Source organism: Pleurodeles waltl, chromosome 3_1 (assembly GCF_031143425.1).
Source record: "Pleurodeles waltl isolate 20211129_DDA chromosome 3_1, aPleWal1.hap1.20221129, whole genome shotgun sequence".
NCBI lineage: Eukaryota > Metazoa > Chordata > Amphibia > Caudata > Salamandridae > Pleurodeles > Pleurodeles waltl.
In genome coordinates, this window is record NC_090440.1 from 1,464,442,343 (window position 1) to 1,464,466,090 (window position 23,748).

Consider the following 23,748-nt stretch of genomic DNA (forward strand, 5'->3'; position numbering starts at 1 on the left):
GTCACCAAAATTTGAGGAAAATGTGTTTTTTTAGCCAAGGTTTGAGGTTTGCAAAGGATTCTGGGTAACAGAACCTGGTCAGAGCCCCACAAGTCACCCCATCTTGGATTCCCGTAGGTCTCTAGTTTTCAAAAATGCACAGGTTTGGTAGGTTTCCCTAGGTGCCGGCTGAGCTAGAGGCCAAAATCTACAGGTAGGCACTTTACAAAAAACACCTCTGTTTTCTTTAAAAAAATTTGATGTGTCCACGTTGCGTTTTGGGGCGTTTCCTGTCGCGGGCGCTAGGCCTACCCACACAAGTGAGGTATCATTTTTATCGGGAGACTTGGGGGATCATAGAATAGCAAAACAAGTGTTATTGCCCCTTGTCTTTCTCTACATTTTTTCCTTCCAAATATAAGAGAGTGTGTCAAAAAGATGTCAATTTGAGAAATGCCATGTAATTCACATGCTAGTATGGGCACCCCGGAATTCAGAGATGTGCAAATAACCACTGCTCCTCAACACCTTATCTTGTGCCCTTTTTGGAAATACAAAGGTTTTCTTGATAGCTATTTTTCACTCTTTATATTTCAGCAAATGAATTGCTGTATACCCGGTATAGAATGAAAACGCACTGCAGGGTGCAGCTCATTTATTGGCTCTGGGTACCTAGGGTTCTTGATGAACCTACAAGCCCTATAAATCCCCGCAACCAGAGGAGTCCAGCAGACGTAACGGTATATTGCTTTCGAAAATCTGACATTGCAGGAAAAAGTTACAGAGTAAAACGTAGAGAAAAATTGATGTTTTTTTCACCTCAATTTCAATATTTTTCTTTTTCAGTTGTTATTTTCTGTAGGAAACCCTTGTAGGATCTACACAAATTACCCCTTGCTGAATTCAGAATTTTGTCTACTTTTCAGAAGTGTTGCGGTTTCTGGGATCCAGCATTGGTTTCATGCCCATTTCTGTCACTGACTGGAAGGAGGCTGAAAGCACAAAAAATCGTAAAAATGGGGTATGTCCCAGTAAAATGCCAAAATTGTGTTGAAAAATTGGGTTTTCTGATTCAAGTCTGCCTGTTCCTGAAAGCTGGGAAGCTGGTGATTTTAGCACCGCAAACCCTTTGTTTATGCCATTTTCAGGGAAAAAACCACAAGCCTTCATCTGCAGCCCCTTTTTCCAATTTTTTTGAAAAAAACTAAATTTTCACTGTTTTTTGGCTAATTTCTTGGCCTCCTTCTGGGGAACCCTCAAAGTCTGGGTACCTCTAGAATCCCTAGGATGTTGGAAAAAAAGGACGCAAATTTGGCGTGGTTAGCTCATGTGAACAAAAAGTTATGAGGGCCTAAGCGCGAACTGCCCCAAATAGCCAAAAAAAGGCTCGGCACAGGAGGGGGAAAAGGCCTGGCAGCGAAGGGGTTAAAAAACCTTGCAGCGTGGGGTTTGCGTTGTTATCAACAGCCGCAAATGGGTGTTGCGCGTCGTTTTTCCAGCCACGATGCGTCGATCTTCCAACCACGATGCAGGTGGAGAGTCAATTTTTGTCGTGAACCGGATGGCGCCTCGTCGTTTTTCAGCCGCATTGCAGGTGGTGCATCGAAAATTTCCCTGCACTGCGTTCTGTGCGTGGATTTCAGTTCCTGTTCTGCAAACTTCACCTTTCAAGAGCCCAGGGACTGGATAGGACACCACTTGGCAGGGCAGAAGTCTTAGAAGAGAGTCCAGGTGCTGGCAGAGGCAGTCTTTGATGACCCCAAAACAGGAGGCAAGCTCAGTTCAAGCCCTTGGAGATTCTTCTCAAGCAGGAATGCACAACAAAATCCAGTCTTCGTCCCATTTCACAAGCAGAAGCAGCAACTGCAGGATAGCCCAACAAAGCATAGTCACGGGCCAGAGCAGCACTTCTCCTCAGCTCTTCAGCTCTTCTCCTCGGCAGAGGTTCCTCTTCAATCCTTGAAGTAATCTCGAAGAAATCTAAAGTCTGGGGTTTTGGGTCCACTACTTATATCCCTTTCTGCTTTTGAAGTAGGCAAACTTCAAAGCAAAGTCTTTGTAGTTCACAAGATGCTGCCTTGCCCAGGCCAGGCCCCAGACACACACCAGGGGGTTGGAGACTGCATTGTGCGAGGGGAGGCCCTGCCCATTGAGGTGTAAGTGACCACTCCTCCCTCCACTCTAGCTCAGATGGCTCATCAGGATATGCAGGCTACACAACAGCTCCCTTTCTCTGACTGTCTAGAGGGGAGTCACAAACAGCACACAGCTGTCAGTCTGACTGTGACAGGGAATCCACAAACAGGCAGAGTCACAGAATGGTTAAAGCAAGAAAATGCCTACTTTCTAAAAGTGGCATTTTCAAACTAACAATTTAAAAACCAACTTCACAAACAGATGTATTTTTTAATTGTGAGTTCAGAGACCCCAAACTCCAGATTCCCATCTTCTCTCAAATGGCATCTGCACTTTAAAGATATTTAAAGGCCGACCCCATGTTGACCTATGAGAGAAACAGGCCTTGCAACAGTGAAAAACGATTTAAGCAGTATTTCACTGTTAGGACATGCAAAACCACACAAGTACATGTCCTCCCGTTAACATCCACTCCACCCTGCCCATGGGGCTACCCAAGGCCTACCTTAGGAGTGCCTTACATGTACAAAAAGGAAAGGTTTAGGCCTGGCAAGTGGGTACACTTGCCAATTCGAATTGGCAGTTTAAAACTGCACACATAGCGACTGCAAGGGCAGGTCTGGGACATGTTTCCAGGGCTACTCATGTGAGTGGCACAATCAGTGCTACAGGCCCACTAGGAGCATTTAATTTACATGCCCTAGGCACCTCTCGTGAACTTTACAGGTACTTACTAGTGAATTAAATAGGCCAATCATGGAAAATTCCATCACCAATACAATTTATACAGCGAGCATTTGCAATTTAGCATTCGTTAGCAGTGGTAAAGTGCCCAGAGTACTAAAACCAAAAAAACGGGTCTGAAAAAATAGAGGAGGAAGGAGACAAAAGATTGGGAATGACCCTGCAAAAAGGGCCAGGTCCAACATGTGTTATTTCCTGAAGCATGGCTTTGGTGATCCAATGGCCCATAACCGTACAAATAGCTTCCTGCATGTGTTTGGCTAACTGGCTGCTTAGACTTCTGCAGGCATAGCCAATTAGTGGCATTGTACTCTACAAGCACAGAACTAATGAAGGAGTAAGCCTGTCATGATCTAGAGTAGTGCAGTCTACTGCTGTGCATCGCTTCTGTGACATGCTGTTTAGCTCTTACTTTCTACAAATATGGCAAGAGTGTAATTTAGGAAGGCTTACTATGGTTTTACATCTTAGAACCTACTCCAAGGTTTGTGTATGTGTCAAAAGCCTTTCGCTTTTTGGCCTTATAACATTTTCTTGGCCAGCTAAAAAAACACGGTCCTCAGACTGAAGATCACGACATTCATGTTGAGGACAAATATTCCTTCACCATATGCCCAATGTTAAGGAGACACCTTTAAATTCAACAACAATTCATTTTAAGCCAAGGAGGTTGAGGATACCCCCTTGAAATATAAGGCCTCTGTCAGAGCTCGAGAATCTCCCCATGTGGCCATGGGTCTACCTTATGTCCCAGAGAAGGGAAATAGGAAGAGCTTAACTGCCATAACCTCTAACACAGGCAAAACCTCACAACTCTGAAGGGTCATGTGCTCATAGCCCAGGATTGACGATAACATTTTTCTGTCAGCATGCTGAGATTTGAAAAAAAAAAAAAAAAAAGCACTTTTTCTCCAATATAATAAATTGGTGGAGAAGAACATACATATTGTCCACCAAATCTAACTCTGAGCACATCCATAACTAAAACCAATTAATCAAATGGTGGTGAAAAAGTAGTGTAAAACAGTTTAATATTTTCATCTGCATAAATGATTTAGGAAGCTAGTAAAGGATAAAAGATATAGAGCGGAAAAAAGTCACAAAAAAGAAATTGACATGAGAAAAACAGATGAAAAGGTCAAGTCAATCTATCCTTACAAACCTGCCAGGGAATAAAACTGAGGTTCAACAATAAAGTGTAACTTGTTGAGATAGTGAATGTCCTTGGTCTGCCTTAAAGAGACAGTGAAGCTCTTTGCTTCTATGTGTGGCTGCATGGGAACATTTCCTTTCACTGTGTTCACTTAATAAAGAGGAGAGTAAAAAGGGACTTGTGAAGCAGGAAGACAATAAATACCTTAAACCCATGTTTCAAACTTTTTTTATGCGTTTGTTATAAAGTTGCTGTAGGATAGTGCCCTCTTTCTTGGCATGGTTACCCCCATTTTCTGCCTGTCGTCAGTGTGTTTCACTGTGTTCACTGGGATCCTGCTAACCAGGACCCCAATGATTATGCTCTCTCCTCCAAATTTGCTTGCTACTAATCTTTTTTCCCCACAATTGGCACACTGGTGCCTCCATGTAAGTCCGCAGTATATGGTACCTAGGTACCCAGGGCACTGGGGTTCCAAGGGATCCCTATGGACTGCAGCAGTTATTCTGCCACCCACAGGGAGCCCATGAAATGTGTTCTGCAGGCCTGCCATTGCAGTCTGCGTGAGCCGGGTGCACACACCCAGTTTCAATACAGGTCACTGCACCGGGTCACTGTATGTCACCCCTATAGTAGGCCCTCTCAGCCCAGAGGGCAGGGCGCAGGTACCTGTGTGTGAGGGCACTCCTGCATTAGCAGAGGTGCCGCCACAAACTTCAGCTCATTTTACTGGACTTCGTGAGTGCAGGGACCCCATTTTATGTGTGTACTGGACATAGGTCCCTACTTATGTCCAGCTACATAGTGGTAACTCCGAACCTGGGCATATTTGGAATCAAACATGTCAGAATCATACCCCAATACTGTTGCGAGTATCGGAAGTATGATACCGTGCACTCTGGGGCTCCTTAAGAGTACCCCCAGCATTGCTACCACCACTCTTGCAGGGTTTTCCCGGGCACCCCAACTGCTGTCACCCCTCAGACAGGTTTTTGCCCTCCTGCTGCTTGATCTGATCAAGCCCAGGAAGGCAGAACAAATGATTTTCTTTGGGAGAGGAGGTAACACCCTCTCCCTTTGGAAACAGTTGTGACTGGCTTTGAGGGGTAGCCTCCCCAAGCGACTGGTTTTGCTTTGAAGGGCATATTTGCTGCCCTCTGTGCATAAACCAGTCCACACCGGTTCAGGGACCCCCAGTCCCTGCTCTGGTGTGAAACTGGACAATGGAAAGGGGAGTGACCACTCCCCTGTCCATCACCACCCCAGGGGTTGTGTCCAGAGCTCCTTTAGAGGTGACGTCAGAGGCACCCTCTAATAGGTAGTTACCTGGTTAGGTGACCAAGCCCCCTCTTGGGCTATATAGGGTGTTCCTCTGGTGGGTCCTCAGATTTGGCTTGCAAGATTCGAGCAGGAGGACTCTGCAACCTCTGATTCGACTTCTGGCCTCAGGAACTGCAACTGGACCCCCCCAGGAACCTACAAGCTGCAGCATTGTATGGGGAACTCCTGCCAGCTTTGCAACATTTCCCTGGCTGTGCATCCTAAGAAGACTGCAACTCTTCAGCCTGCACAAGAAAAAGAAGGGATCTCGCTTGGTGTGAAGGCATCACTCCCCTGTAACTACAGGTACCTGACTGCATTGACGACCAGCTGCATGGATCTCCCCTCATCCTGAGTGGCGTGGGTCCTGCATCACAGGTGGTGATCTGGAGAGTCTCCCTTGGTCCTCTCTATCAGCTGTTGCACTTTGGTGGTGGTAAGTCCTTTCCACTTCACACAACACAGTAACCCCAAGCATCGCATCCTTTGCAGCGGCCAAGGCTTGTTGCTTCACCTCCAAGGGAAACTTCAGGCGATGTGTAGCTCCAGCCCCCAGCACTCCCTCCTGCAACTTCTGGACCTCTGTGTGGTCCTCCGGCGAGGTGGGAGCAACTTCTGTGGTGCTGCGTGGGCTGCTTCTGCGACTTCTGTGTCCCTGCCCTGTGGGGCACCTGTGGGTGCTGCCTCTGCTCATGTGGGCCTTCTGCGACGTGGAGGGTCCCCTGTGACTTCCCCTCCTGGGTAGGGTCCTCCTAGACCTTGTTGGTCCCGGCAGCACCTCTTTTCCTCCAACCGCGAGTTTGCCTTTGCCAAGGCTTATTGGTGGAAATCCTTCATCTACAATCCAGCTTCCAGCGTGGGACACCTTTTGCATGCATCAGGAACTCTTCTCCAGCTTCTGTGCTGCAGTGCTGACCTGTCTTCCTTCTTCGTCAACCAACTCCAAAAGGTACCTCTGGATGGGTAGTATATCCTACTCTACTTGGACTCCACAGACACTTCTGGAGTTGGTCCCCTCTCTCCACAGGTCACCATCTCCAGTTTTCCACTGCTGGTTCCCTTGCAGGCTGTTCTGAGTTTCTTCTTTTCATCCATTGGGGTGGTTTGGGGGAAATCCAGTGTTTTACTCCTGCATTCCTGGTCGCTGGGGGGTACTACATTACTTTCCTGTGTGGTTTCCTAGTACTCCCAGCTCCCTTCTAAAGAATCTACTTACCTAGGTGAGGGCCCTGTGTTCACATTTCACTTTCTTAGTATATGGTTTGGGCTTACACTAGGCCTTCTATTGCTTATTGCTATTTTACACTGATTTCCAAACTTTTTCTGCCTATTACTGTTGAGCTTTTTATGTCTCCTAGATAAGCCTTGGTTGCTCATCCACAGCTACCACTTGAGAGCCTGGCTTCTAGACACTGCTTACACTTCATTGAGAGGGGATACCTCGACCTGGTATAAGGTGTAAGTGCTACAGGTACCCTCCACACACCAGGCCGGTTTACTACAGTTGCATTAAAGGACAAAAATGCTAACTATATGCTGCCTTTATGTAGGCATTTGTAATTTATCTACAGAGGTGATCCCCTCATTTTTAAGGTGTCCCATGATTTCAGAGATAATCTGTGCTCGTAGATATCAATGAAGATACCATCATTTAAGTTTCTTATGCAGGTCTTGTTGTCCCCCTTTGAGCAAACCTTAATTTTAACTGACAGTGTTCAATACTAAAGTGGGTAGCAGGGTGCTATCCAGGACACTGATAGAGGTTTATTAGTTGGTAGTAGACTAATAAGGACAGTTGAAAATATTCACATATGTTTTCTGGTGACAATGATGTCTTTGAATCTGTTCTTTGTCATCAAAGGGGTTTCCCACTAAGATATTAAATCAGTTGATAGTAATGCGCAGTACTATAGGGTGTGTGTCTATGCTTGATGCTATACCAACAGGTGGGATCAACAGAACATGGAAGGGTTGCATTGATTCGGAAGCATGGGCAAGGATGATTAAGGCTATACATGATGTGATGATGCAATACTGTCTGGGCTAGTACTGTATTGTGTACAAAACTGCACTAGGCCCCTGCTACATGATGGGTTTTTTTCTGCACAAGGGTGGATATCATACTTTTATAACCTATATAGTGGCTTACTTTGAACAGTTGTTATGGCTACCGTACTATATACTATAAAGGCTTGTCTAAAGAACGCACCACATTTAGTGAATTTTGGAAATGTGATAGAAGATCGCAGGTTGTGTGCTTGTGGGCAATTAATACTTTGTTGCACTACTACTTCATTGCTATTGATTTTGCACAAAAGGAAAGGTACATGCCGACTGAGATGTCAAGGCTGGTGGGATTATCAAGGGCAACGTGGCAAGCGGGCTACCAACATATGAAATACATTCACAGATGGTCAGTATTCGTTATGAAATGGGAAGGAGCATGGAATATTCATTAACGTGTCCTACAAAATCTGAAATCAGGTTGGTATTTAACATGGCTTGTCTTAAAATATTCATCAACGTGTCCTAACAAAATAGAAAAGTCAAGTTGTTATTTTCTAACACTTGTAGAATTTGAAAGCAACATTGTTATAGGAGATATGAAGGATTTTCTTACCAATAAGCGATTTGGTTTATGCTGAAACATTTCTGGCAAGTCATCCCAGATGTCTAATTTAATATCCAAAGGTATGAAATTAAGGTTCAGAGGCTCTCCATCCTGAAAGCAGATTACACAGATTACTATTTCAAATCATTCAGTTTGATAAAAGTATTTGGATTATGAGCTCTGACATTTGCTCGATACCATAAATGTGAATAAAGTAAAAAAAATTAACCTGTGGCACCCACCATTAAATAATCACAATTTAAACATTTACAGCGAGGCAGGCATTAAAGAAAAAGTTACTCATCTTCCTTAACGATCTTTCTGGTGGATACTCTTTTTTTTGCCTGTGGACTCCTCACCTGTTGAATACCTCAAGGCGTCATACTGGATCTGGAAAATTTTCGATAACTTTCCTGCATTGCTAAGGGGTGCTGGATTCAACTTGGCACTAGAAACAATGCCACCGCGATGGTACCCTCCCGGGCGCACTTGCTAGTTCCCTGTCCAACTGTTCCATGCCCTTAGAGGGAGAGACAAGAAAACATTAATTGTGGCAGTGCAGAAACGTGGCCTATGACCATCCTTCAGAACAGGGTGGGGATTCCAAAGGTAGATAGAATATCCACCAGAAAATAATTTCCAAAAGATGGGTATTTCTACCTGCAGATTCCTCACCTGTTGAATACATTTCAAAGCTGTATTCCCTCCCACTTGGTGGGTCTCAGAAGATGGTCTGATAAGGAATTCCTGAAGCACAAAGCATGCAAAATGGCCATCCTTTCTCACGTCTGAATCCAAATGATAATGTTTAGCGAAGGTGTGAAGTGGAGTTCATGTCGCCGCACAACAGATCTCAGTCACCACTAGCTAGTGCTGAGATGGAAGACTTTCCCCTGATGTAAGGGGCTTGGATTTCCTCTAATGTTTGCTTATGTTAAAAGGGCACAGGACAGCTTTATGAACAGAAGTAGCCATCAGGATAAGGCTCTTTTAACATCCTGGCCCTTTATAGGGTCGAGCTTGCGCATGCGTATCGCTTACGAGACGCTTTAGAAGTTAGAAAAGGGCTCGGAGCCCCGTCCATGTCACGTCAGTGTCTTTCATTGGTTTGTGGGCTTGCCTTTTAAAATCTGCTTGCTTTCATTAGTGGAGCACAGCAACCAAGTACTGAAAAAATACGAGGCTCGCTGTTTTCCGTCTGGTTTGTGGACTACTTTTTATCTTTTTTAGCAGCGTGATCTCGCTTGGCAGAAGTTGAGCGCTTTGCATGACATCGACCCTTTTACATAGTTAATTGCACTTTTGCCGGTAACTTAAATAATTGAACTTTTGCCGATAGGTTTCACTACGAGTGAACTGTAGCAGCGCGATCGCACTCTTTATTTCCATTTAAATTGGCAAGAAAAGTCCGGTTGGGAGTTTACAACTGCTAATAGCTCTAACTCGCAGAAATGCGAGACCTGTTGCATTGCAAATGCTTGTTTTGCTGTCTGTATCCCCAACAAAGAGCTGGTCATTAGACCTCATATCCTTAGAGTAGTTAGTGCAAAAACCAAACGCCTTTCTAAAGTTCAGTCAGAGTATTCTCTCCTCCTGGGGGGATGTGGATAGCGGTACTAGAAAGGATAATCGATTGAGCAAGATGAGAGCGGGTAACCACCTTGTGATAAAAAGCCACTTTAGTACAGACCAACTGACCTTTAAAGAAGTGTGTAGTGAGTGGATGGCCACAGTGCTTGCAACTCACTGACTCGCTTTGCTGAGGTAATGGCCAAAAGAAAAATTGTTTTGAAAGTCATTCACAAGTGACAACTGTGGAGGGACTCAAGAGGTGAACCAATCGAAAAAGTCAACACAATGTTAGCTATATTCAGTCACTTCAAAAAGTATGCATGATCAGGGATTTTAAAAGAAAGGTTGGTCTGAAAGTCTACAATGTATCCCTTGATGGTGCCTATAGCACAGCCATCCACTGCCAGAGAGAGTGAAGAGAAGGACCTCAAAGAGGTGACCCTTCGAGGTATCCACAAATCATGCTCCCCACAATAGGCAACAAACCTATTTGAAATTCCAGAGTCTAGGTGGATGGACGATGAGCTAAAATAAGCCACCTCTGGCAACAGCTGAAAAGAACTCAGGTGCCCACACTCAATATCTACGTACGAAGGGTGTGATTCTGGAAGTTAGGGTGCAATACCTGCCACTCCAACTGGGAGCCCAGGGCAACAAAGCTGACTTGGGTCAGGTTCTGGTGAATTTTTCTAAGAACTAGAGCATTGGTACTCACAAACATTGTTTCAGGGGCCGCAAAGTTTAGTCTGTGGTGCAACGAGGGCCGCATTGATGCCAGCAAAGTAGCAGTATTGGGGGGGGGTGGGAGGGGGTGTGTGTGTGTGTGGAGGCGTTAAGGTGGGTGTTGTTCATGTGTAATAGGAACCCAGGCCACCCTATGAGTGCAAATAACAACTGACCTGCCTCTTAGTTCACTATACGTAATGTTGTAAGTGTGTGGAGAAGAATAAATGTTTCTAAATTCATGTTTCAAAACTATCACTTTAAGAAATACTTCCCAATGCACTGATGCAGTAAGATGTACTAAAGTGAAATGATTCTGCATGTTAATGAAATACACCCTCTGAATTTTGAAGAGACCTTATATTTTTACACTTTTAATGCAAGATGGCTTTGAAAATGAAGGTGTTCTGATATTTAAGTAGTGCAGGACGACCTAGTTACTTCCTTTCTTTAACTTCAATCAACCTTTAAAGAAATACTTGCCTGTTTATTTTTTGTTTATGTAAGTGCTGAGTTGATTGAACAGCTGCAGGGTGCTGCTGTTGATCAGGGGGCCTCATATAAAGGTCAAGGGGGCTGCATGCGGCCCCCGGGCCGTACTTTGAGTATCACTGAACTAAAGGAATCAAGAGCGTGGGAGAAGTTACATAGTGAAGTGGAAAGTTCTACCTCAATCAAAACGAGTACTCAAAGGCCCAACTGCAGCAGATACTGGAAGGCACAGAACTGCATTGTTGTGAGTGGCAAAGATATTAACCTGAGGGATGTCCCACAGCGCAAATGTTTCTGTATCACCTCCAGATAGAGAGGCAACTTGTGGTCGGAAAGATAACGTTGACAGAGGCTGCGTGCTCTTGTGTTAGAAGAGTCAGCCATTTAGTTGGCAACTAGCCACATCCATGCTTCTGCGCCCAAGCACACAAGCTCAACGCTTCTTGATGAAGTAGGCGAGGCATTATTCCTCCCTGTTTGTTGGTGTACCATGTCACTGTCATATTGTCTTTCAAAATCTGAACAAACAGACTGAGAGACACGAGAGAAAGGCCTTGACTGCCAGCTGAATTGCCCTCAGCCTGAGCATACTTTTGTGCAAAACCTCCTCTTCTACGCTTCTGGAGACGAGAGGCCTCTGATCCTCAGTTCCTCCTGATCAGCACCCCACACAAAAGTGGATGCATTTGTCACCACCCTAGTCACACAGAGTAGAAGGACATCCCTTGACATAGGTGCTCATTCACCAACCACCAAGTCTAATCTGCCACAGGATCCCGGGAGATCACAATGACGTAAGTCAGATCTCCCCATTCTCAAACCACTGGAGAGCCCTAATGTACCAGTGTGCATATGTGACTAGAAAAATGCAGAAAGCCAGTAGACCTAGCAGACAGAGTACCAACATGATTGGAATCTGAGCTCTCTCCTTAAACATCAGAATCATGCCTCAAATGTCTTTAATCATCTGTGGGGGGGAAATCTCAAAGTGATGCTGTGTCTGGTACTGTCCCTATGTACAGGAGGCACTGATAGGGCTGTAGGTTAGACTTGGGTAAACTGGTGTAAAAGGACATGTTAAACATCAGGGTTGCCGTTGCCTGCATGTTATGCAACACAATCTGCAGTGAGCGGACTATGAGCAGCTAGTCAGTCAGGTATGGGAATATGGAGATCCCAACCTCCTGAGATGAGCCACAACCACTGCCACTTGTTGGTGAACACCAGAGTTGCCCCTCTAAGTCTGATTTGGGAGGGGGGGGGGGGGTCGTGAACAGATAGTGGACCCTAAAAAGAAGCACAAGTACCTCCAGTGCAACTTCAGGATCAAGATGTTGAAATATGCATCCTGCAAGTCATGGGACTCAATCCAGTCTTCCGCTTCCAGTGCCAAAAGAACCTGATCCGGGGTCATCATCTTGAATCTTTCCTTGCAGAAGTAAAAGTTCATGAGTTTGAGGTCTAGAATTGGACGAAGACCGTCATCCATCTTGGGAAAGAGGAAGGAATGAGTAGCAACCCTGCTGAATTTCCCGCTGTGGAGCAAACTTCCCTCCTCCTTTCTGCATCAGGGCTGCCACTTCCTGCTGCAGTATTTGAAGATTTTCTAAAAACTGAAGGGTCTGTGGGGAAGGGACATGGAAAGGAGTCTGCTGGAGTGGTACGGCATGCCCCATTTCTTCAACCTCAACTATCCATTGGTTTAATGTTATGGTTCTTCCAAGCCTAATGAAAAGATAACTGCCTCCCATAGGCTGCACATGCTCCTTCAAGGAGAAGCTAAACCAGCTTTCCGGGTGGTGCAAGAGGAAAAGGCAGGCTGCTGGAACTGACTGCCCCTAACTTTACCTCTGCCTCCTTATTGACAGAAGCTCTGTAGGATAGCCTTAGACTTTGACAAAGGCTGCTTTTCCAGTGGCATCAGGTTGGCATACGTTGATATCTGCATCAGTGAGAGGTCAACTGGGGAGATTCTCAGGACCGCAATGGTGACATCCTTGGCGCCGGAGGCATTCCATGTGGAAAGGAGAGTATGGTGGAGGGGAAGGACCCGACTAACAATCCAAACTGACTCCCAAAAGGTACCTTGGATTTTCAGAGGCACATCAGATTAAACCAATGTGCACCACAACATCTCCATCATAGTGTGGAGGAAGAAGGCCAGATGAGCTCTTTTGTGCGAATAATTCCTGATATACCCAACGCATTGCCAGGTATGAAGCTGGCAGTGAAGGAGCAGGTAAAAGTCCTAGGACTGGCACCGCTGGTGAAGTCTTCCCTGGAGGAGTGATATCCAGCAATTCTAGCTCCATGGATGACTGTGCAGAGGACGGAGGGTGTGGAGGTTAGTTACCTTTCAACTGCAAGCAGCATTTTGGCAAGGCGACTCCATGGCTCCTTTTTTCTTGCGATTTCCCCTAAAGAATTTAGACAAAGAAGTCGAGGAGGATTTACCACTAGACCACAACTTGTGGCGGTGGGTCACAGTCAACATCTAGACTGATGCTTGTGGTTGGCAGTAAAATGTTTGGCTTTGTGCTCCATTGTGCTCTTGGGATACTTGAGGCCACACTTTTTCTACGACTTCGAGTTGTGCCTCGATGCCAGGCACCACAGACATACCTCAGGAGAATCCAAAATGAACATTGGCCAACTGCAATTGCAGCGGAGCTTGAACCTTCACTTCTTGGGAGTCGATATTTCTAAGCACCACAAAAAACATGTGATAGTGTAAAGTGACACATTCTTGGAGAGCAGATCTGGATCTGAGTTGAAGGGCGCTAAAAAGGGAATGGGCATCTGTGTGCTGTGGTCTGTACATTATGGTTCCAGTGTGCTGAGCTGGAGCCAGCATCTCCTACAGGCATAGGAGAGTGATGGAAACGCTTCTGGTTCCAGCCTGGCACCTGAGGATATTCAACAGTTGAAAAATCAGTAGGTAGAAGTATCCGTCAGAAATAATGTTCATTTTATTTTTATTAGCATCATGGTGTGATACACATATATATACGAAACACATCTGGGTAATTACTTGCATTTTTAGATGCCAAACGAAAGGTTTTCTTTTCTTTTTTTTAAACATCATAGTAGTGCCAGCAGTTTATGTACAACTACAATATACCTTGGGCCAGGTGTATGAAAGGATTTTGGAATCACAAACCTGTTATTCATAAGATCACAGGGTTTGCATCTGCAAATGTAATTTCCTAATGTGCCAAACGCCTTTTGTGTTTTTGGAAAAGCCTTTCTGAATTGCACATGGGGTTTTGCGATTCATTGTGAATCACACCTTGAAGGAAGAAGGGGCATGAAAGGGATATTCCCTCCTATTTGGGATACACTATATTTAAATTACTGATGCCTTAAAGAAAGTGATAACTAAAAGGACACAATCCCTGTGGGTCAGCTTCGCACTGGGAATTCGTTTTAGGTGACCTCTGTAGGAATAAGTAATGGTCCAGAGCATCACTGAAATCTACCTCGTGTCTTTAACAACTGAAACATTTTTATTTTTAAAGGTGTCCAATTCCATCTCAGAACAAAATGAAAACATGTCTCCCGTTTGGGAATGCCAACATGGGTGATGGCCTGCTATTCCCAGTGGGCCAATATCCCTGTTTGTCAATCACTGAGGGGCGCAAATAGATACATTACTAATTCATATAAATAAGGCAGGTGGTTATGTGAACCCTTGCAAGTGAACATTTTGCAACCTCATCTATATCGTAAAAAAAGGCCATTTGCAAAAATCCAGGGCAGAATTTGCACCTACCACTTGAACCCTGCCTTTGTGTGCATTTGGTTCCTTGTGTTGAAACGTCAATTGTTTAATTGATGCAGCTGTAGTACACCATTGCATGAATACGCATTTTTATTTTGTACACTGCTTCGAAGTAAATCACCCAAATTTCAATCACTCAAGAGTCAACACAACCTGGTCTGTTTGAAGAAGCTAGGTTAGTTAAAAAATGTCAGATAATTTACTCATGGACAAGCTCACTGGACGTGACGCTGGGGTTTTCAGGATTTAGTTTTAGCTAGACCTACGCGTAATATCAATGAAGACAAGCACTAGAAAGACAACAAGTCTTGTCTTTTCGACTACTGGCTTTTAGCACAACTGCTGCATTGGCAAAATGAAATGTGAGCAGTGAAAAGATAAAAGTCATCTATTCAGAACAATGGTAAAGAAGAGAAAGAAAAGCATTTAAATAAGAAGCAAGCAAATTAGAGTGGCAAGGAATCCAGCCCTATACTAAGCAAAGGGTGGGGTCCAAGCCCACTGTACGTGTTTGGCATGGTCATCAAACGCCTTTTGACGCCAAACTGCTAAAAACTACATGTAAGCGAGACCTAAAAAAGAGAACAGTGTTAAAAGTATAGCTCACATTTTTGTTTTACGCAAAAAATACCTGATCCGAGTAGTATTTTTATTAAGCCACTAGGAGGGAAGGGCAGGAGGGAGAAACAAGGAGTACACAGAGGAGCAAGATATAGGAGGGCGATGGACAAGGGATTGGGGTGAGCAAGAAGGAAGGCCATGATGGAGGTACAAGAGGGTTAAAGCAGAGGTGACTGAAGAGCCCATAAGAGAAGTAGGAAAAGGCGAAAGAGACACACAAAAGCGTGGCGGTGGGGGAACAAAAAGTGGAAGGAGGGGGTGCAGGAGAAAACAAAGCAAGACAAACTGAAGCAAGCCAGCAGTAGTGGACCGACAGGACAATAGTTTTAAGTATTCCCCTTCGGAAGTTCAATGCAAACACTTGAGTGGAGGCAGGAGGACACATCCAAACAGTCACTAGCATTAGGTGGTAGATGAATACTGTACTGCACTGGGTTGAACCAAGGCTTAACCGGAAAAAGTTGAAAGCCAACGGCTGAAAAAGACTGATCAGAGAAACCCCAATGGTTGATAGGGGCAGACCCAAAACCAACTGTATCTCTAATAATGTAAGACATATTTCTGTTTAATAGCTGTATAGTCAAAACCCAAACACTAGAGTGTGATAAAAAAATCCTCTTAGGCTTATTCTTGTATTTGTCCTTGGATCTAAATGATTCCTTCAACTGTCTAGCTCGCGAAAGTCCATAATGTTCTGCAGGCATTACAATCCCTCTTTGGCAATAAGGCCCTTTGTGCTCAGGCTTCCAACCTCCTCTTTAATACCGAAAAGCTATAGCAACATATCTTTTTTTATGGAATACTTGCTCAATTTGCTGCTGAGTGCTTCAGTTAGCTATTCGAAGGTTCCTGAATGTTTGATTTCTTGCAGGCTTTCTGTTAGGGGCAGTGTTTGAAATTAGTACAGCATGTGTTGTGGCAACAGGTCCCAGAAATGTGATGAGCCAACTGCAGCCAGATTAGTTTTTGTTACCCTGAGATTGGACTATAGGTGAAGCCATTTCCCTTTCTTGGAGGACCCACGGCATCCTGCCTACACCACTGGGTTCTGGAGTGCAAGTACATGTTTATTTTGAATTAGTCAAAAGATATTTCATTTTTTACCTTTTTTTTATCTGTCTATGATGGAGAGAATAAAGATGATAATACTTGGGAGAAAAAATCTCTACTTCTGCCTGCTCCAGGTACCACATATGGCATTAGTGGTATACTTGTAGAACCTTTTTCCTTCTACTACCTCTGGATTCGGTCTGTTTGGCATGCAACATCTTAAATGCACAGTGGTATCCTTCATGTTGTATTTAGAGTATAGAGGTTCTCCTTTTGTCTCCAACAGGAAAAGATCTGAGTGCAGGGTTCAACTATGTGGAGTTGAACGTCACAACGGGATGTGATGAGGAACACACATATCAATTAATAAAAATATGTATCTTAAAAAGATGTCATCCTGCCTTGTACCAACTACAGACTGGAGGGGGACCATACAGCGAACTGGGCAAACTTCACCATTTACTTCCCAAAAGGATTTGAAAAATGCAAAAAAAACAAAAGTGGAACATTATCACAATTAACAGCCCTACTATCTTTTAGCATGCTGCAAAACCTGATTTTCCTATGCATTAACATAAAGGAATGCTGCCTCATGTTTGATCCAAATATGTGCCCTCTCTGAGCCAGACGCAGGAAGGGGACATGATTCCTGATAAAGTCATTGTTATACCTGTCAGCCTTAAGGTGGTCTTCCCCCAAACGTTTTGCTTTCACCTCTCTTATTTTTGCTGATCTCCTTTTTGCTGGCCTCAGGACTCGGTGCACTTTACCACTGCTAAGGTGCATGTGCTCACTCCTTAAAACATGGTAACACTGGCTTATCCCAAAAATGTCATATTTAATGTAATATTAAGTCCCTAGTAATGTGGTACCACATGTACACAGGGTTTAGAAATGAAATGCTAGTAATGGTTCTGCCACACTGATTGTGTCACCCACAGCCCTTTGGACATGTCCAGGTCTGCCTTTGCAGCCAGTTTATGCAGTTTCAAACTGCCATTTTGATCTGGCAAAATAAACTTTTTGCTGGGGCCAAACCTTTCGTTTTAATACATATAATTAGTACCAAATAGGCCCCGGGCTGCCTAGAGTGCATAATTAATTGTATTTAAAAAGTTGGATGTGTACTTTTAAGTTTTACATCTCCTGGTAGTGAAAAATGTTTACATATTTTCCACTACTGCAATGCCTACCTTTCCCACTGGAAGACACTGGAGTTAACTAATTAAATCTAATAACCTGTAACTTGCAAATGGGAACAGATGACCAATTTATGTTTGGTGTCTTTGGAATTGTATAATGAAAAATGCACTCTTACGGTAAAGTCGGTTTTTTAAATTACAATACTGAAAATGCCAGTTTTAGGATTTTGGCATTTTCCTTCCTTAGCCACTTGGTGCCTGCAGTCTGACTCTAGGTCAGTGGTTCCCCACCTTTTGACTCCTGAGGACCCCCCACTGAATCACTACTGGAAGCTGGGGATCCCCAAGCAATTTGTATGATATAAATTTCGAACATCAAAAGAGTAATTCTAAAAATAAAAAGAAACACAAACAAGTACACACCAAACAAATCCTCTAATTACTACAGATATAATTATTTTACATTGAAAAAATATGCAAAAATTTAAAAATGTTTATGGGAATGTTGGCGCTGCATCTCGGCGACTAATTTTTCAATGTTTAGTTTTATTTAGGAAAGCTGAATCCTCAGATCAGATTCTACATTTCCCAAGTGATTTCTGTTGCTTAGTTTAGATATATAAAATATGAGAAACCTTTTTCACATAAATATGTGGTGGGGAAAGGAAGTAAAACCATAAGGGTCCCTCACCTATCCATAGCCTCTCTGTCACATGTAATTAATTTGTTTTATCGCACCTTTCATATCAGTGTAGGGTGTCAGAGCACTTTACAGGGGACTACAAGGTGTAAGATTCACATGTAATCCACACTCCTAGTCATTTTCTAAGAGTCATTGGTCTGGAGACGCAGAAACTCAGGATTCAGAACGTAATACAGTGGGGTTAGGGTTGACTTTAATAATAAGAGTGTATTTCTATCTAAGCAAACTGTTTTTAGCAGCATAAGGAAAATGAAACACTGGGAAAATTACAACTTTCCTTTTTGTGCCATGCAGTTTGCATGCAGCTCTTTGCTGGCATTTCATAGCCCACTGTGTTATATTATGACTGTAACTTATGAACTGCACAGTAACAAAATAATCTGTTACAATAGCTGTAACCCACTGTGCTATGCACATAAATACTGTTCTTTGCATGATACATGTTCTTTGCAGAAGGCATATTAACCATCTGTGCTACACTAGACAAGTCAAAACTGCCACTAGACAAAACTCCCATCTCTCTCCAGCAAGTACATTAATCACAAGAGCAATTTTGACGTTTATGTTTTTGCTGGAAAGCTGATGGATGTACAAGGAACTTTACAGTGCTTTTTAAACTGCTGCACAAAGGAAGTAATGAATATAAAACACACTTATTTCTGTCAGAGGTCCCAGCTGGAGAAGTGCGTTTTTGCCAGCGTAGGCCTGTAGACGCCCTGGGAATGTGTCACAGAACCCAGAGGGGCCACGGACCACAGAGTGGGAACCGCTGCTCCAGGTCACAAGGCTAGGAGTAGTTGACAGTTGGGCTTGTGTATACCACCTAGACAGTCACACACAATAGTGAGCTTAGGTATGTCTGCATGGGCCATCACTAGCAGAATGGGAGGGCAGAGAGAGGCAGTGCCCTACTTACATTTGAACAGATTGTGTCCTGCATTTACACAAAGGGACTGCATACCCCCCCTCTGTAGTTAGTCTGGAATCAAGGCAGGGAAGGCAAAAAGCCTGTGGACTTCAAAGGGAAACCTCTAGAAGAGTCTCAAACTTCAAAGGAGGGCCCAATAATAAATATTGAAACTCAATCTCATGCTTCAGTACACTACTGGACCAGTGGATACTCTACCAGGAAAAAGGACTGCTGTGCTGCTGAAAGGACTGCTAATCGGCTGCACTGCTGCTGGTCTGTGCTAACCTGCTACCTGCTGCCCTCTTGCATGGGTGAGAAGGACTGGATCTGCATCTGTTGAACCCAGGACCCCAGTGTAACTCCAAGGGCTAGCTGGCTGGCATCCTGACAACAGAAGGTGCCAAGAACCTTGAACCCAGCACCTGGACTCTGCCCTCCGTGAGTCCTACCCTGCCACATGGTGCCACCCCAGTCCTGCATCCTCGAAAGTAGGCCTGCAGGTGCTCTGACAGCCATTCTGTGGACCCAACAGAACCAATGTGCATCCCCTCTGCTACGTGACGCAATCCCAAGCAGAACCAACGCATCACCTCTGTTGCAGGGTTTTCTCAGTGCAAGGACTCCGCATTGACCTTGCAGTCCTGTTATGCCATTAATTGTGTTTGACCAATGACTTTGTGTTTCACCACTGCGCATATTAGTTGTTCAATGTTCATCAGTAGCACATTACATTCTGTATTCAGTTTAGCTGTCTATTGGCTTTAACGTGGCATTAGACACTACATTTGGTATTTAGGTTAGCTGCCTATTGGTTTTAACGTGGCATTAGACATTACATTTTTGTATTCAGTTTAGCTGCCTATTGGCTTTAATGTGGAGTTCGACATTGCAGTTGAGGCATTGCAGATGAGCTGTGTTTTCCCACATGGTAGACCAAGCTGTGTTTTTCAAATTGAATTCACATGAACCCTAACGTGATAAGAGAGCGGATATTTTGTGTTTTCCTTTCTACTCAGCCTTGGGAAGAGGAGAGGTTTAGAAGTTCTGGCCAATCTCCAATGGCTTGTTTATTTTCCAACTCTGAGAGGAAGGGGCCTGTTAGCAGGCTTTATAACGGTGTCCCTGGGCAGCAGCAAGGGGAATTTTCCAGGACTTCAGTCGGGAGCAGACGTCAACTGCCTGACCTCCTCTTGCGAGAAAATCTCTTTCTCACAGTTGAACAGGAGTCATCAACTTGCTGGCATGAGAAAGATGACAAGCAGTGATAGGCCCTATGGTGATGAAATTTTGACTTTTATTCTTTGCTTTGAAGTTATGCTATAATATAATCACATGTATTTGCTGTGTACATTGCAATTGAAAAGTACTTTGATATATTTTGCTTTCATTGCTGCTACTACTTCTAAACGTGTGCTTCCAACCTACTAATCTCGTCTCTCAGGAACCTCGTGGTGAAGTAATAACAATAAATGTCTTCTTTAAACTAAGAAGTGCATTCCAGAGAAGTTTTGTCAGCTCGGTCATAAGATAGGGAAAGCAAAACATTTTGGCGTTAGTCGTCAGTCTGGGAGTCGAATTGGAGATTGGAGGTGCACGATTTCAAAGTGTAATTGTTTTGGTTGTTTAGAGAATTAAAGAAGCATGGCAGACCATGTTTGAAAATGCATGTGAAGTTAAACTGCCTTATGGTGCTGTGAGAAACATGTTTTCTTGTTTATCAGGACTTTGAGTCTTGGGATGAGTGCTAGGATAAAGCAGAAGTGTTTACATATTTAGAAAATGTGCTTTTTGAAAGAAATTATGTCCCTTTTGTTCTTAACAGAAGGGTTTGGATACTTTTGTCTGCCTACAGAAAAATTAATTAGAGATGTAGGCAGTTAGAACATGAGAATAAGAATTTACGTGAGCAAATTAGCCAGAACAAATTGTTGCAAGATAAAATTGAAATTTATAAAGCTGTTGCAGGAGAACCTGGCTTTTCCCATTCCAGTAATGAGGAGGTTAAAAAAGGTTGGGGCCAGTGTGAACCTCTTGAGAAGAGCGTAGATCTCAGTGTGCAGAGCAGCCCACGGTTGTTGGCAGTAGTTCAAGTGCATTCCTTAAAAGATTACACTGAGCACAAAGTTGAGAATGTTATATTCAGACCGCTTTTGCAAAGTACGATGTGTAAAATTAATTACAGGGCAGAAGTACTGTAGCAAAATGTGCAGTTTCTGGGAATTCAGTGGAATCCAGAAAATAGACAGATGTTGTCACAGGTAAAACAAAAGATTTTAGAGTTTCTTACTATTTGCACTAAGAAAGAGACATCGAGTTTCATGAGTTTGTTTGATTTTTTGAAACAGTATAGCCCTCACCTGAGTAAAATCTTAACACTTTGGTACAAAGTAACTAGGAAAAAACATGAGTTTGAAGGGAGTGAGAAACAGCTACGTGCTTTTGATTTGCCAAATGAAATAATTCAACAGTCTTTAGATTTGTGCGCAGTGCAAGAGGGAAACACTGATTTACATGTAAATCAGGAACAGGGGAGGACAAGAGTGCCCCTGGAGCTTTGGATTAGAAAACTATCTGGCTTTGTGGAGCGCTGTACTCCTTTTGAAAAACAGCTTTTGACTTGTTATTGGGCTCTAGTGAATACTGGGCAAAAGACATTAAATGATAATGTAATTCTGAAACCTCAACTACCAATCATGCAGTGGGTGATGAGTTCACCTAAATCTCACAGTATAGGACAGGCACAAGAGGCTAGTATCATACACTGGATCTGGTACATACAAAACAGGGCTCAAGTCACTGCAGCCCTACATGAACAGGTGTCACAGGTCCCTTTACAGGATGAGGAGAGAGTGCAGAACGTACCACAGGCAAAAGAGTCACTAGTGAAATTGAGTGCACCATTTGAATTCTTGTCCCCTGAGGATAAAAAGCGTGTTTGTTTGACTAATGATTCATTGAAATGCATGAGTACTAAAAGCCAATGGAAAGCAGTGTTATACAATCCAGTTACTGAAAAGTTGTTGTCTACCACAGGAGAAGGAAAAAGTAACCAATATGCAGAGTTGTACAATGTGTGTCAGACTTTAAAGCAAGAGCTGCTTGAGAAGTGTCATTTTTACACTGATTCTTGGTACACTGCCAATGGATTAGCCGTTTGGTTTTCCACATGGCTTGTACATAACTGGTTCAATTCCCTTGCAAATGTTAAAGCCAAAATTTCAGAGTCAGATATGTCAACCCTGAATTCTGACTTGGCGGGGATCGCTAAGTGGGTGCACCAGAAATGTGGACATCTGGGAGAAAAAGCCACTTGCAGGTGGGCAGAGATTAGAGAGATGCACATTCCCTTAGATTTGACACAAACTGTGATTTTGCAATGTCCTATTTGTCAGCACGCACAACAGAGATCTGTCCCACAAACAGTCAAATATCAGTCGGGGAGAGGAAAGTTACCAGGACAGATATGGCAAATTGATCAGGTTTTACGGGGAGTGATTGCTGCAGATTATCAAGGAGAAATCGAACTTATGCTGATAACTAGAAGAAAATCTGATTAATTCATACAGATTGGAGACAGAATTGCCCAACTTGTCATAAGTGCAGTGAATGGAGGTTTGGTAAAGAAGGAGTCTGCCCCAGCCCTTCTGACAATGCAAGGAAAGGAAAGCTGTGGTGCAGCAGATAAAAACCTCAGTGCTAAGGTGTGGGTTGAATCCCCAAATGACCTTCCAGAACCTGCAGAAATCATAACAAAGGGCTCCAATAATGTCCTGCTGATTATAAAACAAGGAAAAAAGGAAGAAGAAGGGCACATTTCAGAGGACAAATGTTATTTGCAAGAAATGGCATAATTTTTTCTTTTGCAGATCCTACTATGACTCACCACTGACCATGAGTGTGTGGTCTCCCTTCGGGTGTTTGCTTGTGGGGTCGGGGTAGGGACCGCACCCCCAACCTGAACCTGATTGATTAAAGCAAAAACCCCATGGATCCATTTTGCGCAACTGGCGCCTTCAGTTCAAGTTCTACATGGGATCAATATAAAGTTTGTCAACTTGTTTGATTACATTCTTCCACTGGAACTAAGCAACATTGCCAGTTAACTTTCTGTTTTTTCGTGTGGAAACCTGACTTTCACTTACATTCCAGCAAATCTTTCAGGTGGACTGTGTACCTTTACATGAGTAGAACTCATGCTACATCAACTTGCTATTTTAGAGACACTATTCAATCAGTTATTATCCCATTCAGAGTATATACGTTTCAGTCTTTTCATTGTAGATGTATCTGATTTGAAAGGTTATGTGACTAATATGTTAATCCACTTCCATTGCTTTACAGTGATTGCTTTTATCATTCAAATCTGATTTGCTTATAATGTTTTTGTTTGAAATAAGAGGAATGTAAACAAAAGTCGTTGGTCATAGGGTGGAGATGTTATGCCATTAATTGTGTTTGACCAATGACTTCACCACTGCGCATATTAGTTGTTCAATGTTCATCAGTAGCACATTACATTCTGTATTCAGTTTAGCTGCCTATTGGCTTTAACGTGGCATTAGACATTACATTTTTGTATTCAGTTTAGCTGCCTATTGGCTTTAACGTGGAGTTCGACATTGCAGTTGAGACATTGCAGATGAGCTGTGTTTTTCCACATGGTAGACCAAGCTGTGTTTTTCAAATTTAATTCACACGAACCCTAACGTGATAAGAGAGTGGATATGGATAAGTTACTTACCTGTAAATCCTAGTTCTCTTCCAGGGGTATCCTCATCAAAGTCATAAACATTGAATATTCCCACCCTTGT

General features: G+C 43.4%; 1 protein-coding gene across 2 annotated transcripts in view; it reads right to left on the minus strand.

Annotated features, from left to right (window-relative positions):
• Nucleotides 1-23,748, minus strand: part of ZRANB3 (zinc finger RANBP2-type containing 3) — a 744,981-nt gene that overhangs the window by 113,944 nt on the left and 607,289 nt on the right. For both annotated transcript variants that reach the window (XM_069225060.1, XM_069225059.1), the window contains one exon: nt 7,953-8,054. In XM_069225060.1, the coding sequence (XP_069081161.1) occupies nt 7,953-8,054 (102 nt within the window). The remainder of the gene's footprint in view (nt 1-7,952; nt 8,055-23,748) is intronic.